General features: G+C 35.1%; 1 protein-coding gene across 1 annotated transcript; it reads right to left on the bottom strand.

Moving 5' to 3' along the window:
* Window positions 1-180: 180 nt before the first annotated feature.
* On the bottom strand, window positions 181-11,148 carry LOC109185368 (protein TPR2-like). The gene is made up of 25 exons (XM_019335363.1): window positions 11,069-11,148; window positions 10,672-10,851; window positions 10,469-10,582; window positions 10,234-10,392; window positions 9,789-9,966; window positions 9,550-9,676; window positions 9,335-9,444; window positions 9,100-9,238; window positions 8,770-8,879; window positions 8,398-8,467; window positions 8,217-8,290; window positions 8,000-8,095; window positions 7,780-7,875; window positions 7,489-7,616; window positions 6,065-6,299; window positions 5,809-5,976; window positions 5,219-5,326; window positions 4,941-5,090; window positions 4,665-4,775; window positions 4,391-4,573; window positions 3,726-3,854; window positions 2,550-2,645; window positions 2,180-2,365; window positions 1,434-1,606; window positions 181-678 (listed from the first exon to the last, which is right to left on the bottom strand). The coding sequence occupies exons 1-25, from the start codon at window positions 11,146-11,148 to the stop codon at window positions 462-464; spliced, it is 3,417 nt and encodes a 1,138-aa protein (XP_019190908.1). The 3' UTR covers window positions 181-461.
* Between the last annotated feature and the right edge of the window lie 3,603 nt (window positions 11,149-14,751).

Consider the following 14,751-nt stretch of genomic DNA (forward strand, 5'->3'; position numbering starts at 1 on the left):
GACCCTATGAAATTCGACCCTAGGTGGCTAGGTATTCACGGGAAATTACCCTAAACTCAGTCTTTCATCCACCGAGCTAGGCCCCAGAGGCAACTCCAATAGTATATGACATTATAGGAAGTGCATCAAAGAGTATTTTAAATTGAAAGGATAGCAGGTGAAGAGCAGAGCAGCAGAATATTGATTAATTCATCATATTATGTAAGGAAAAGGGAGAGAATTGCAGTGAATATTATATTGTCTATCCTAATTCCTACACCAATCAAACAGAACAAAGAGCAAGGGTTGTTAACCTTTAAATATGGAAGGTGAGGCTTGGCAACTAGGTTGGGGCATAAATGTACAGAGAAGTCCAAAAGAATTGTCAAAAGAGGAAAAAGAATTAGGCATTATGTAACTTTACATTAAAGAACCAGTTGAGCACCCTAGTTGCAGAAACAAAACCTTTTGTAGAACAACTATCACCTAGAACCAGTTTCGGATGGCTGACTATTCAACGCCGAACTTGAGGGAATCGAAGGTACAGATCCGTTATCTTGGGAGGTCGAACTGCCCCACTTTGGCTCCGCGTCTGATGGCTCAATCACATTTACCGAACCATCGTTCATGCCCAGCGCGAATTGGTTTGCATCAGAAGGGTGTGCAGCAATCACTACGGGAAAGGCAGAACCACTGCTGCTGCAAAATTAAGCTCAATTTCGTTAACTCTCTTAGTTTCTTAGCTGATGGATGGATGAACTACAGATTCACAAACAGTACCAGCATATAATGTATAAACATAAATATGCAGTTGATGGAAGCATGTGCAATGTTTATATATTATATGCTCAACACGCCCCCTCACGTATGCGAGCCGGTTACTTCTGACGGGCTCTCCAAGCAACACATGGACTATAGTCTCTTTTACCTTTGACATGAGGTTGACTCTGATACCAAACTGAAACATGTGCTCTATCTCAACTAAAAGCCTAAACTGATAGTTGGACAGCACATTTATGTTTATAAGGTCAAGTTCCCGTGTGAACAGTGCTTCCGTGCGGCCACACACCATTAGGTACGCATAAATGCACTACAAAGTGTTCGAGAATGCACCATTAGGTGTGGTGCATTTTTTTTGGTGGGGTGTGTTTTGCAGTGCATTTCAATGTGGTCCATTTCCGAACACTATGTGGTGCATTTATGCATACCTAACGGTGCAATCCACACCGGCTGCACGGGAAGCCCTGACCTCATTTGAACCAGTATCTATGTTTATATATTATATATACGCTCAACAAGTACAAGGTGTGCAGATTGAAGAGTTATTTTGGAATTCAACTTGTCCTCAAGACTGGAGAACTTTCATCTAAGTTTTAATGATTATTGCCCCTAGGATTTAACGATACAATCCTTCCAATTTTGAACCAGAAATTCGTTGAAGCAAAGTATCGTACCTGCCAATAGACGAAGAAATATAAGCAGATGCTGCAATTCGACACCGAAGCCTGAAACTGTCTGCATCAAATATTCCAATTGCTCCATCGGAGAAACCAGCAAACACCAACATACCATCACACGAATATATTGCACTTGATATAGGAGCAGAAAGTGAGTCCCTTGGATACCACTGCAATATAAAGTAAGATACTCGCATGAACAAATTAACGGGAAGACTACATTTTCGGGAATCTGAACTCAGAAGTGGCTCACACAACTGCGACAAGCTTCATGCAGTAATATCATATATTCTTGCATCAGATTTAAGATAAAGGATAGGCCTTAAAATTGCATAGTGCTCAAATCGGCAACAAATGACAAGATTGATAAATTCAATAGTGCAGAAGGCGGGGTTAACGCCAGCCAAGATGGTTAAGGATACAAACTTGTAACCACAAGGTCATGAGTTCGAATCGTGGCCTTCTTGGTTTGAGCCGGTCAGCTATATGCCGGCTAGGGTCACAAGGTGGGGTTTACCCAGTGCATACCCTCGGGTAGTGGTTGCGGGTTTCCCTCGTCACCCCAAAAAAACCATGCAGAAGGCAAACCACAACGGTAATATTTATTGTTTTGACAAAAAAAAAAAAAAAAAAAAAGAGATTGATAAATTCTCTAGCATAGCATAGCTCGACTTGGTATCAATGAAGGTCATATAACCACATACACTAGTGTACACAACGAGAATCATGACATGTAAACTTACTGAACGCAGACATTCGAGTTGGGTATCATAAATCGCAATTTGGCTTTCATGAACTACAAGAATGTGAGATTGATCATTATGGAATTGAACTCTAGCTTCTCCAACAAGGGGAGTAGGGTGTCCAGGAGGTGCCTGTACGAGCCTCGCCTTTTTCTTTTCCCATCCATCAATGTTCCAGATACATAGCTGCATCAAAGAGAAAATCAGTAACTGATAATAGTACCTATTAATATTATAAGGATAATTGTGACAAGATAGAGAAGCATCATTTCTACCTAAGAGATATAATTTAAGTACAAAAGTTAAGCAGGGACTTAAAACAAAAATAACTAAACATAATACATCTGCTGCATTTTTTATTATTACCCACCTGTGCATCAGCCCCCGAAGACACCAGCACATTCAAGCTCTGAGAAAATGCAAGCCCTGTGATCCGTTTCTGGTGACCCTTGAGCTTAGTTTTAACCTATGGCAGTGGCAAGAGAAAATAAAATGCAATGAATAAAAAATGATACGAAGTACTTTAGAAAGATAAGTTCAATGGCGACATAAACTGATCATACACATTGTTGTTAAGGCGGACTTTCAAAGGCGAGGTGCCACCGACCGCCTAGGCGATGAGGATATATATATATATTATAAAAGGCCACTGTTCAAGGGAGTCCACCCCTTCCCATAAGTCCGTGTGGATAGATCTGGTCCATTAAAAGCTAGAGATCAATGGTCAGATCTTACCATTATCAACTGTGCAATTGCAGTTGCACAGTTGATAATGGACCATATATGACCATTGATCTCTAGCTTTTAATAGACCAGATCTGACCACATGGACTCATGGGAAGGGGTGGACTCATTTGATCATGAATCTATTACAAAATATCATATATCAATTCATAATTTAGCATATAAACATATTCTCAAATCTTAACAATAAGTACAAAATTATGCAATAATTTAGCATTTCCAGCATGGGTCTTTAGATTTAGCCTTCCTTTACCTATCATAAAACAAATTAAACAACCACTAAGGCGAGGCTGGGAGGGGAGAAGTCAGCGTCTCAAGCTCTCAACTACGTATTAGTAGGGGGGGTTTTTAAGGCAAGGAGAGCTCGTTAAGCGACCGTCTCCACCAACCGGACGCCTAGGCGATGCCTTAACAACAATGGTCATACATCCGTTAAAGGTAGAAAATTATTCAACCCAAGTAGAGAAATTAAAAGCCATTGTTGCAAAGGGTTAACAAGAGTAAGAAAATGATGCATTGCAAATTTCTTATTCTAACTTCAAACCTTAAAAAACAACTTAAATTCATCAAGTTGAATCTGCAGACACATGTATCTATCTTTATCATAATCACCAGCTTCGAAACTAAGAACAAAACTCGAACGAACGAAGAAATGAATTAAGAACAGCACAATTCAATTTTAACCTGATTCAGAACTTGGTTTTGAATTATATTAATGCACTTCTCAGTTCAATAGAGAAAAAAACTGAACCGATGTATCTAAATGAGGAATGTATCCTTGAAAAAGGCATGGGATGTTTACCTCATCAACCCTGACATTGTATATTTGTATGGTTGAGTCTTCCATTCCAACAGCAATAATGTTATTGTCCTGCGGGTGAAATGCCAAATAGGTGGCAGCTGGAGGTGGAGGCATGAAAGTTGTCATAACCTGACACAAGATTATGAGTTTGATTTAGTTAAAAGAAACATCAAAAAAGCTTTAGAGTACAACAGAAACAAGCTAGCACTAAAATGCCAGAAGAAAAAAAAATGTAGGCCCTGTTTGGTAAACTAGTTAGCCTATCAGCCAATTTTGGCTTATTTGACCAGTATTAGCTGTTTGACTTGGTTAAACAATCAATATGAATGTTTGATTAATTTGCTTTTTGTAACAACTTCTTGCTCCAAAATGCTAAAATTCAAAAAGCTGCTCAAAGTAGGCTTTTTCGGTTAGCTTTTTGAGAAAGTCATTTGTATGTAATCAGCTAACAGCTAATTTACCAAACACTTTTCTACCATCAACTAGTCAAAACCACTAACCAATCAACTAACAGTCATTTACCAAACACCCCCGTAGAGTCCTCTATCTCTGTCTTACCCTCTCTTCAACAGCTTCCAAATAGGGGTTGCCCAAATAAAAGAAAGGGAGGGAGGAGAGGGGGAGGGGGTAGGGGAGGGGGGGGGGGGGGGGGGAGGGGGGAATACCTTAAACGTCATCATGTTAAACAGGGAAACTTTCCCACCAGAAGCAGACATGACATAAGAATCATTCTTAGATAAAGCAATGCATGCAGCAGGCTCTTCAGCTGATTTTGCATCACTTGAGTCATTAGACATGAGAGCCCCACTGCTAGGCTGCCATAATTGTGGCACAATGGAAGCAGAAGACTGAAAGAAAAGATAGCAAAATATCAAGTAAAATAATTAGAGGAATGAATATGAAATTGAAGTGTGCTGATAAACACAGGCAAAGTTAAACCTTTCCAGATGGGTTACGCTCATTTCGTTGCCACTTCCAAAGCTTGTGAACAGCATTGGACCCCAGTGCCAGCAATGCAAGCCCAGAATTTGTAAAGAGAAGCCGCACAACCTACATTTTTCAAACTTTCTCTTAGTTCAGGTATCAGGTGAATAAAGAAAAAAGGCAATCCAAGAATGGTGAGTGATTAAGTAACAACATAGACTACCGCAAGAATGAAGTCATTGGAAAAAAATGGGATCTGATAGTCGGTAAGTAAATCAGTTTCCAACATACCTTGCTTGCTGTCAAAGGATCAGGCAACCTTAGGGATTTAAGTTGAGATGGCTCGGTTATGTCAGGGAACTTCCAGCTTTTAACTTTGTCAGCATTGTCTGCAGTCCTAGGTTTTACATCAGGGGGGATCCTATTGCTTTCCATCGTGGCCTATTAATATTACTAAATTACTAAAGATCCAAATAATAGTAATGAAATTTTACAATCAAAGAAGCCTTGATAATTTACTCCCCATAAGCAACTAGATGAATTAAACTGAAATAGACAAATCAACTGACCAGGTTGCCAATGGACATCGATTGCTGCATTCTGTCACCACGGTCCAGCATTGGGGTCATTGAGCTAGGTACATTGGGAATAGGACCTAACGATCCAGCAATTTGAGGCTGCAGAGCAAATTTTACAAGGTAACTCAAATTAAACTTTTGAGCTGCTAAGTGAAACTAACTATATAAATAATAATAATAATAATAAATAAAAATAAATAAAAAAGGGAAAAATTGTAATTTATCCCACTCCATAGAATACCCAATTATCAATGTCACCCCTAAATTATTAGTGGTGTAAATGTTGCCCCTCAATTTTCAAAATGGTACATATAGTGCCCTCCTGTAGTGTAAATGTTGCCCCTCAATTTTCAAAAAGGTACATATATTGCCCCTCCCGTACGGTACGAGAGGGGCAATATATGTACTGTTTTGAAAATTGAGGGGCAACATTTACACCACTAATAATTCAGGGTGACATTGATAATTGGCATATTATGGAGGGGCATAAATTACAATTTTCCCAAAAAAAAAAAAAAAAAAAAAAATGACCAAGATGCCAACATACAGAAATAATTTATTAAAAGCAACATTGATATTACTTTAATATTGACAGCTTCAGAAAGACCACGAGAACCTTCAAGTGGCCTACTCTCTAACATCCTTAGCATGCGTTGCCCATCATTATTTGCCAAGATCTTGATTCCATTGTCACTAGTTGTAACAGCCAGCAACGACCCTTCCTTATTGAACCTTAGTCGAGGACTAGCCTGCAAAAGAATAGAAATACAAAGACTTCAGTGATAAATATTTTGTGCCCGTACCACAAGATGAGTGTCATACACAAAGGATACTCACTGGCAATCCACCATCAGCATCAGTAAATGTAAGCATGTTTATGTTATCCATATCCCAAAACTTTATCTGAAACTCATCTCCTGCAGCTAAGAAATGGTTCCTTGTTGTGTCAAATTGCACAACTCCTAAAGATCGCTTCCTAAATCCAGAATATGTCCTCTTGATAGCTCCTTCACTCTCATTCCACTCAACAAGGTATGATTCACCTTCTTTGCTAGTTCCACAGGAGAAAAGTCTGAAGGGAAAATGGGATTGATGCAGAAAAACGCTACCAATTAGGAAAAATCCTATAAATGCATGCCCATTATCACGGCATTTTGCTGATAAAAAAATATGAAATTTTCATGATATATAGAACAGCATAGAAAGATAACTGGGATAAGATACATATCATCAATAAGCATGTTACTCAACCCTAAGACTTCTTCTGAATCTAATAACCCAGGAAAAGTATCAATTAACCTAAATCTAACAATCTTTGCAAGTAATGGCCTTAGAAAATGAAGTATAAATTGCCATATCCGCCTTGCAAAATAAATATTCTAAAGAAAGATCAATAACCTCAATTGCCATATCTGCCTTGCAGAAGTAGATATAAAGTGGTTATATCTTGAATGTAAAGTTTTGAATTGTCTAATAGTTTGCTTGATTTCCAAAAGTTTTTAATATATCCAGGAGAAGTGGGCCTATACTCTTTTTCCATAGCAGATTCCACGAGTATAGGCCCACTATAGCAGATTTCAACTTAAATCATGTTCTTTAGAAATTGAAGCATGTAAGGTGATTCCATCAAAACTAATATTTCAGTAGTTCAACATTTTAACTTTACTGTGCAAATATATATTTCATTTAACACTAGAACCACCCAAATCGACTAAATAAGAGTCGTGTTGCAAATACAACACACAAAAGGTGAAGAATGCTTCACCCTTCCTAAGCATATTTTACTATTCCATATACCTCAGTATCATGCATTTGTGAGAGTACTATTAGATACCTGATCACACAGTCACTAAGTACAATAACCTTACAGTCCACACATCTTCCAAACCAATACTTACATGCTTGATTAGTCTCAACTTTAGCCTAAGTGTTGCTAGCATATGTCGACCTTTGATTATGAATTACTAAAGATAGTCTAACGGGGGAAGTTTTACAATCAAATTCTTTATCATGAAATCTAGGAATAAAAAAGGTATTCATGGTTCTGCTTAGGTTTAATATTTATTGAGTCAGCAAAGAGATGATGTACAACCTTCTAGTAGATGGAAAGAAGTTTTCTGTTTAGAAATAAAGGTAGCAAAAAAGCTACGCAAATTAATGCAAGAGAGAATATTGTAGTAAACGATATACAAGTGATAAACAAGATAAATCAACCATTTCTTAATCAACAAAAATCTAACAGTGCTGACTTTTGAGCATACCTAGTCCCATCGGCACTATAAGCCATTGTTGTACACCAAAGTCCAGGAGCATCATAATCTACTCGTGACCCCATGCAGTCATAAAGCCATGCTTTTATTTTACCATCAATTGCAGTGGAGAAGATGAACTGCAAAAGTAAATAAACAAACAAAATAGAATGAATATTTTTGCTTCTTTATCAAATATAGAAATTGTTTAAGAAATTTGAAGCTTATAAAAGAACTATAGTCAATTTAAGGCCATGAAGTTCATATACTAGCAGCAAAGTAATCTAGCTTCAGGGAAATTGCCTGAATGTTCTCTTTATAGTGAGGGCAGACAGAATAGACTGGTGCTTCATGTCCTTCAAACATGTATAGTCTACGACCAGCTACAGCATCCCAAACCTAATAGAGAAGAAATTAAAATTATTAAAAAAAAAAAAAAAAAAAAACAAAGAAGGATCTAGAAAATTCGAGGGCTAGTATGTCAATAAAGTAATAAACATAAACAGTTTAAGAATGTCCCCACCTTAATCAACCTGTCATCACCACACGTGACTATGCAGAGTTGCTTGTTCGGATAAGCAAAGGCAATATCATTAACACCACCAATATGAGCATCAATCTGCAAAGTTCAAAGAGTCAAAATATGGTTTACTGATAATAAATATAATAAAACCCAAGAAAGGTGACACTATGAAAGCAAGGGTGCATATGAGGAGGGGAGGAGAAGTTCTTAGGCTTACTTCTAAATGTTGTCTCAACTCTCCTGATGGACTGTAAGTATATATTTGAATTATGTGCTTGGAGAAAGCAACGCCTAGAAAAGAAAACAGAACAGCATACAAATTTCAGAACATTTTAATTTGCTATCATGAATTATTATTATTGTATAAAAGAGATAAAAATTTGAAAAATAAACCATACCAAGTATAGCCCCATCTGGGCCCCATACACATCGATTGACAGATACAGTTGCATCTTTCACCAAAGCTGTCTGGATTATAAGCAATCAAGATTTTATATTAGGTGGAAATACCTAAAGATAGGTTTGAGGTCTCATACATATAGAATTGGAATACACCTTAAACTACATTCAACTCATTTCAGCCCAATGATACCCATTCACTGTCAATTCACAAGTATATTTACACCTTAATTCCACTCTCAGAGCTGTCACTCGTGCTTTCCCATGAATATACAAATGAGTATCCTTTTTTCTTAATTTGTCATATACAAGCAAAATTCTAACTACTTTTCAAATTTCTTCTTATTTTAGAGAAGGCAACAAATACCTACCTGTAATGGCATTGAACAGGCTGAGACATCCCAAACCTTGAAGGTCTTATGTGCTAACCTTTCCCGAGAACCAACTTCCCAAACACTTATGTCACCAACATTTGTTCCAACTACAAAATCAACGGACAATTAATAAATGTATATTTAATTAAAAACAGTGTTTTGTGTGTGTACTTTTGGAGAGTAATAGCATGCATATACTGTATGCAGTGCCGTTCATTTCAAGAGGTGCTATTCACTCAATTTAAAGTTGATTCAGAAGTATTGCTTACAAAAGCATTTAAGTTCATAAATGTATTAGCTAATATTAATGTAGTCTCATAGATCAACCTAAAAGGATCATCTGCTGTTGGGGATGGAAGTCCATGCTCATAACATTGGATCCTTGGCTAAGATTCCGCACAACAGTTTTGGGAAGGTCATCTGGAGGGTAGATATTTGGTGGATGAGTTGACCCGGAAAATGAAACCTAGAGAAAAATATTACGTATGTTAATTGGGAATACAAGCAATAAGTCCAAAAACAATATAAATATCTTGTTCTTGTAACCATCATTTGTGCACACCTCATCCGATTGGCCAGCTCGAATTCTTTTGATCAGATGCTCTGAATCAGCCGTTTGATAGTCCATTCCAGGAACACCAGGGGGGGTCCTAGGATGTTTTAGGAATGCAGCTAAAGATAATATTGCAAGCAACAGGCTGTTAGAACACTGTATAGCTTATTCAAAAACATCATCAAGTTGCAACTAAATTTATATTAAGCATTTGGACAACTAACCGGCACCAGTGGGCTGCACAATTCCTGGAGGGCCTGGGGCAACTGCAGCATGAGGTATGGCAGGACTTGCACTTGTCATCCATCCAGCAATGGCACTTGGAGAAGGAGAAACAACTGGCTGGAAAGGCTGCAATGGAAAAGGTCAAAGCCTCAATTAAGTGAGTTACTATACGCAATATGATTGACAGTAACATGCAAACTAGGAGCAAATCAATTGTAAAACTATGGTGCTTTCTTACGCTATGGACTCCAAGAGGAGGAAAGGCTCCAGGTTTTGGAACAGGCCCAGCAAGAGGAGTATTACTAGGTGGAGGAGGTCGAGCTCCATTGGTAGAAGCGCAAGTATGATCAGTAAAAAGTGTTTTGATATCAGGGTTTGGACGTGGGTTCTTGCATAATTGATGTTGCCAGTTAAGACTGAAATTCAGAAGATATAAAACTTCATAACATATAGATAGCAACAAATATAGGAATGGAGATATTTAAGGAAAATCAAAGAAAAGAAACAAGAAAACCAGACTTTAAGAAGCTAGCATAGTAATTTAATTATGTGAGATAATCATTTGCAAAACCATTGCCTTTAACTTTGGAAGCAGGGGTAAGATATCATAAGAACATTACTTTGGAAACAGATACATTATTAGCAAATAAATGCACGCGAATGACTTATAATTAGCATGAAACCTCTGATTTATCAAAGTCCGCAATCGAGAAGCTTTAAATGATGGTAATGTGAGCTTGTCGCGGAACAAAGGATTTGCCTCTATAAGTTTTTTTAGTTCAACCAACATAATATTTCGTGCAGACTTTGTGTCCCCATATTTGGAAAGCTGCTCATTCTGCCTAGAGAAATATCCAATAAGAAGTCATTAGAAGTAGATTGAGTACTGAATTGTAGCTATAAGGTCAACTATGGTACCTAAAGTTATCAAGAGTCAGTAACTGGGTAATCTCCTTGAACAGGTCTTCATTAAACGAGGCAAAAACTTTGAGATCCTTTATAAGAATGTCAACAGCTTTTACTCGATCTTGTCTGAGAAAAAAAATAATAATTTAAAGAACAATCAGTTACTGATGATAGATACCTCAAACAACCAATTATAAATGCACAACAAAACTCACTTGTCCAGAGCTTCAAGATATTTCTGCTTTCTTATTTCAAAGAAAATCTTCATTGAATAGCGGTTGTCCTCAACCTTTGTAAACCCACTTAAGTAGCGTTCTACTTCATCCCATTCACCGGCTTGAACTTGCTCCTCAAAATATTTCATATTGAAGTAAAAACCAGATTCTTGCTCCAATCTAGACGTTCATAAATATAATATCAAAAAACTTTTATTTTGCTGTGCCAATGTTAATGTATAACTTGATATCATAAGTGAGCAGGAAAAAAGCAAAGAAGTACAAATTAGTCTTCGGTTTAATATATACACACTCAAAGTTAACAATAAAACTCAACCACTGCATCATATAATGTAAAATTAACACTGAATTAAACATATAAAATGCATCTACTTACTTATGAACTGTCTCTTTGAATTTTTCCTCATCCAAGAATTGTAGGATTAAGAAAACCAGTTCCCTACTCAAGGAAGACATGGTTACAGCTCCGGGAGTCCCTAGCCACTCCAGTGCAAAATATTTGGCTTCAACCTGAAAATACAGGGAAGAGATGCAATTTAAGCAAGCAATTTTAAGCCCTAAAATCACCTAAGTCAAGAAATTCAGTCATAAGTGTCACCAATCACCTACTAAATTTAGATCACTTGGTTAAAAGAACTGCACTTATTACAAGAAACACATAGTTAACATTATGGAATGCTCTGTAAATTCCACTTGGCGAATGCTTAAAGTTTTTACAAGCAGAAAAATTCTCTAGCATTTAGCTCCCCATCAAAATCATCTGATTTCTCTCTCTTTCAACTAAGCCCACACACTTGAAACAAAAGCCACCATCTTCTCCTTCATCAGGGTCAAAAGGGTCGTCTTCATACCCCACACTAACCCCGCCCTGCTTAGTTTCCCAAACCAACTCAAATCAATGCATTCAAATCCCGAGAAGATACCCACATTCGAAACCCCACAAGCAAAGTTCACAACTTTCTCGGAAAATGAGCTCCAAAGTTTCCCAAAAACATCAATTTCCAAAGCACAATAAAACATAAATATCGATATCGTATTAAAGAAAAGCTGGGTATAATGCAATATATTTCCTCATTTCGTTTCAAACCCACAACAATGAGAGCAAAACGGAGGTGTTTTCAGATCTGGGCATTCAAGATATTGAAACCAAAAGTGCACATTTCAAGAGTAAAGGCGGCCTTACAATGCAAAAGCTAGGGTTTATTTCTGTGAATGAAGAAAGGACTCAAAGGAGCCTCCTTTCACCCTTTTCTTTGCTGCAGACAACTACCCACTACTTGTGTCTTCCCCTTCTTTGTACTCGCACTTTTTCTCTCTCTATATATATAGATATGGCTTTGATTTTTGCTCTCTTTCTCTCTCTCTTGAACTGCTCACCGCTAGCTTTTATAGGATGGGTTTTGTTGGGCTTTTAACATTTTTCTCTGTCCTACTATTCCACTCTCAAATTCTCAGGAATCAGCATCGTAAAGAGATAAAGTCACATGACTGTGACTGAACTATCTAAAGCGTGTCGAAATCACATTTGCCATTACGCCCAGTTTATTATAATAGACACCACTTTATTTCCTAATCTACTCATCATGGACTATAATTACCGTTTGGTTGCAGTAGGGAATGAATGGAATTTAATTCTGTGAAAAATGTTTAAGATGGAAATAAAGTTCGTTTTTTTTTTTTAGCAAAGAAATAAAGTTTGTTTGGTGGGCACGAATTTTAATTAAGGGTCGATTTTAAAATTTAGAAAATGAATTTCGCAAGTTATTTTTTGGTTTTTTTTTTTAATTTGGATATTCACATAAAATAAAATTAAAGCAAAATATTTATTGTGATTAACGAAAATAATTCAATTTGACATAAAATGTCTTCCTAAATTTTTAGTTAGAAAACATTATTATTATTATATAACAAATAATATGTTTACTTTCAAGAAAATAAATCAAACATAAAAATATAATTTCTTAACTTTTAGTCAAACAAAAAAAAAATTATGATATTCTTACAAACATTATAAAATTAAATTATTTTCAGGAAAATGTGTCGTTTTCTTGAAATCATTTTTTGAAAACATTTCCAAGTTCCCAAATAGACATCTAATAGTATTGGGTATATTAGTACTAGTCTTTTCTATGCGCGATTTGCAAAAACATATGCCTAATACTTATATTTTTAAAAATAACTAACAAATCCTTACTAATTAAAATCTATACGAAATCAAATTTATTTATTATATTAATCCAACATATAATGTCTAGAAATATTATTATCATTAAAAATATAAGTCAATATATGGTAGATGCACGTGCATTGTAACGATAATGAAAAAGATAACGGAAGTTATAACGGTAAGGATATTTTTGTCAAAAAAATTATATAGTACAATTCTAAAAGCACAATGTACAAAATGATTAGTACTAAAAACATTGACATAAATTAGAGATATAATTTTGATTAAGACTTATTATGTTTTTAGATATATGAGGATTGAAAATAAATTAGTATAAATGCCTAAATGGCCCTATAATTGCATTTCTTAGGGAAGATGTAGGATTATTATTGTAATTAATATTTGATGCACCGTCAGCGTAAAGACACTATACACTAGCGGTGAACAAGAATATCCCACATCATTTAAAAAAAAAAAAAATTGATCGGGTCCTTTCTTGCAAAATATTTATTACTTCCTAAATTATTATGTGTTTTATTATGAAAGTCTTTATGTTTAATTAACAAAATCTATCTAATTTCTTAAACATATTTATCTCCCTCCGTTCCTAATTGATTGTCTTACTTGCTTTTTGTACGGTTTTTAATATAACATAACAAATGTTATTAACTTTCCAATTTTATCCCTCTAAAGTATGTTTTGTTTGACAAAGTACAATTGTACTTATCTCTAGAAATTTGAAAAGTCAAAAGGGTAAATTGAGAAATGTAGAGTGATAGTTATGTTCAATTTTAAAAATACGACACTATTTTGGGACAAACCAAAAAGGAAAGTAAGACGGGTAAAATGGACGGAGGGAGTACTTATTATCTATCTATGTTTCAAAGCATATTTATTACTCCACACAACAATATCCAATAATGTAAAAATATCAAATTTACAAACTACAAAACAAATTGTGATATTAAAAAATACATAAGATGATGAAACATAAAACGAGACACATTTCTTATTCTTAATTGTTCTCAACGAAATGAGTTCTCTTCATTTGTCTCAATTGGTAATTGTAATAAGACAAAAACTCAAAAATCAAGTTACAAACTTAACATTTTTCACTTTATATCCAACAGTATAGCCGTTTAGAGTTTACAAATTACAACAAATAAAAACAAAAAAATAAAAAACAAAACAAAACAAAAACAAAAACAACAAAAACAAAAACAAAAACAAAAACTTACTATAGAATTTCAATAATAATAAAAAATAACTTACCGAAGAGAATTTTTTACTAGTGAAAAATTGATGAATATTTTTACAAAGAAAGAAGATTGACAAATTGGGTTATTATGACATAGAAAGTTTGAGTTTTAATAAATATATATTATTCGATCCTTGACTATGGGTATGAAGTAGCTTTAAAACTACAAGTCAGTTGTCACACTCATTAAATATGCCTACAATTCAGTGAGGGAATTAGCAACTGTGTCCGGCAGTAGAAACTCTAGGTACACCCAAAAAAAAAAAATTATTAGAAAATATTGCAGTTGTTTCTAATAGTGACTAAAGTTGTAATAATTAAATTTAGGAGTTTAGGTGTTAAATCGATTTATGGGATTTAGATAGATATAAGAAACTAGATAGTTTTTGTTACTTAAAAATACAAAATTTTATAATTATAAATATAATAATTTAGAAAGTAATATATTTTACAAATATAATAATTTAGAAAGTTATATATATATTGAATAAAATAGATATAAAGTAACAATTTACCGTGTGAATAATGTGTCTAATTGAGAATGCTAATCAATTCTTTCATTTTACTAGAAATAATGTTTATGGTAGATAATTTTTGTTATATAAATGAACCGTTTAAATATTATATAAGTAAT

This window comes from Ipomoea nil, unplaced genomic scaffold (genome assembly GCF_001879475.1).
Source record: "Ipomoea nil cultivar Tokyo-kokei standard unplaced genomic scaffold, Asagao_1.1 scaffold1317, whole genome shotgun sequence".
Taxonomy (NCBI): Eukaryota; Viridiplantae; Streptophyta; class Magnoliopsida; order Solanales; family Convolvulaceae; genus Ipomoea; species Ipomoea nil.

Excerpts from the sequence above, each read along its gene's own strand:
- LOC109185368 (XM_019335363.1), bottom strand. The coding sequence starts at position 11,148 with ATGTCTTCCTTGAGTAGGGAACTGGTTTTCTTAATCCTACAATTCTTG. Across the intron at positions 9,445-9,549 it reads TGTGCAGCCCACTGGTGCCG|CTGCATTCCTAAAACATCCT; the intron begins GTTAGTTGTCCA and ends TATTATCTTTAG. Across the intron at positions 4,776-4,940 it reads ATCCTTTGACAGCAAGCAAG|GTTGTGCGGCTTCTCTTTAC; the intron begins GTATGTTGGAAA and ends TGAAAAATGTAG.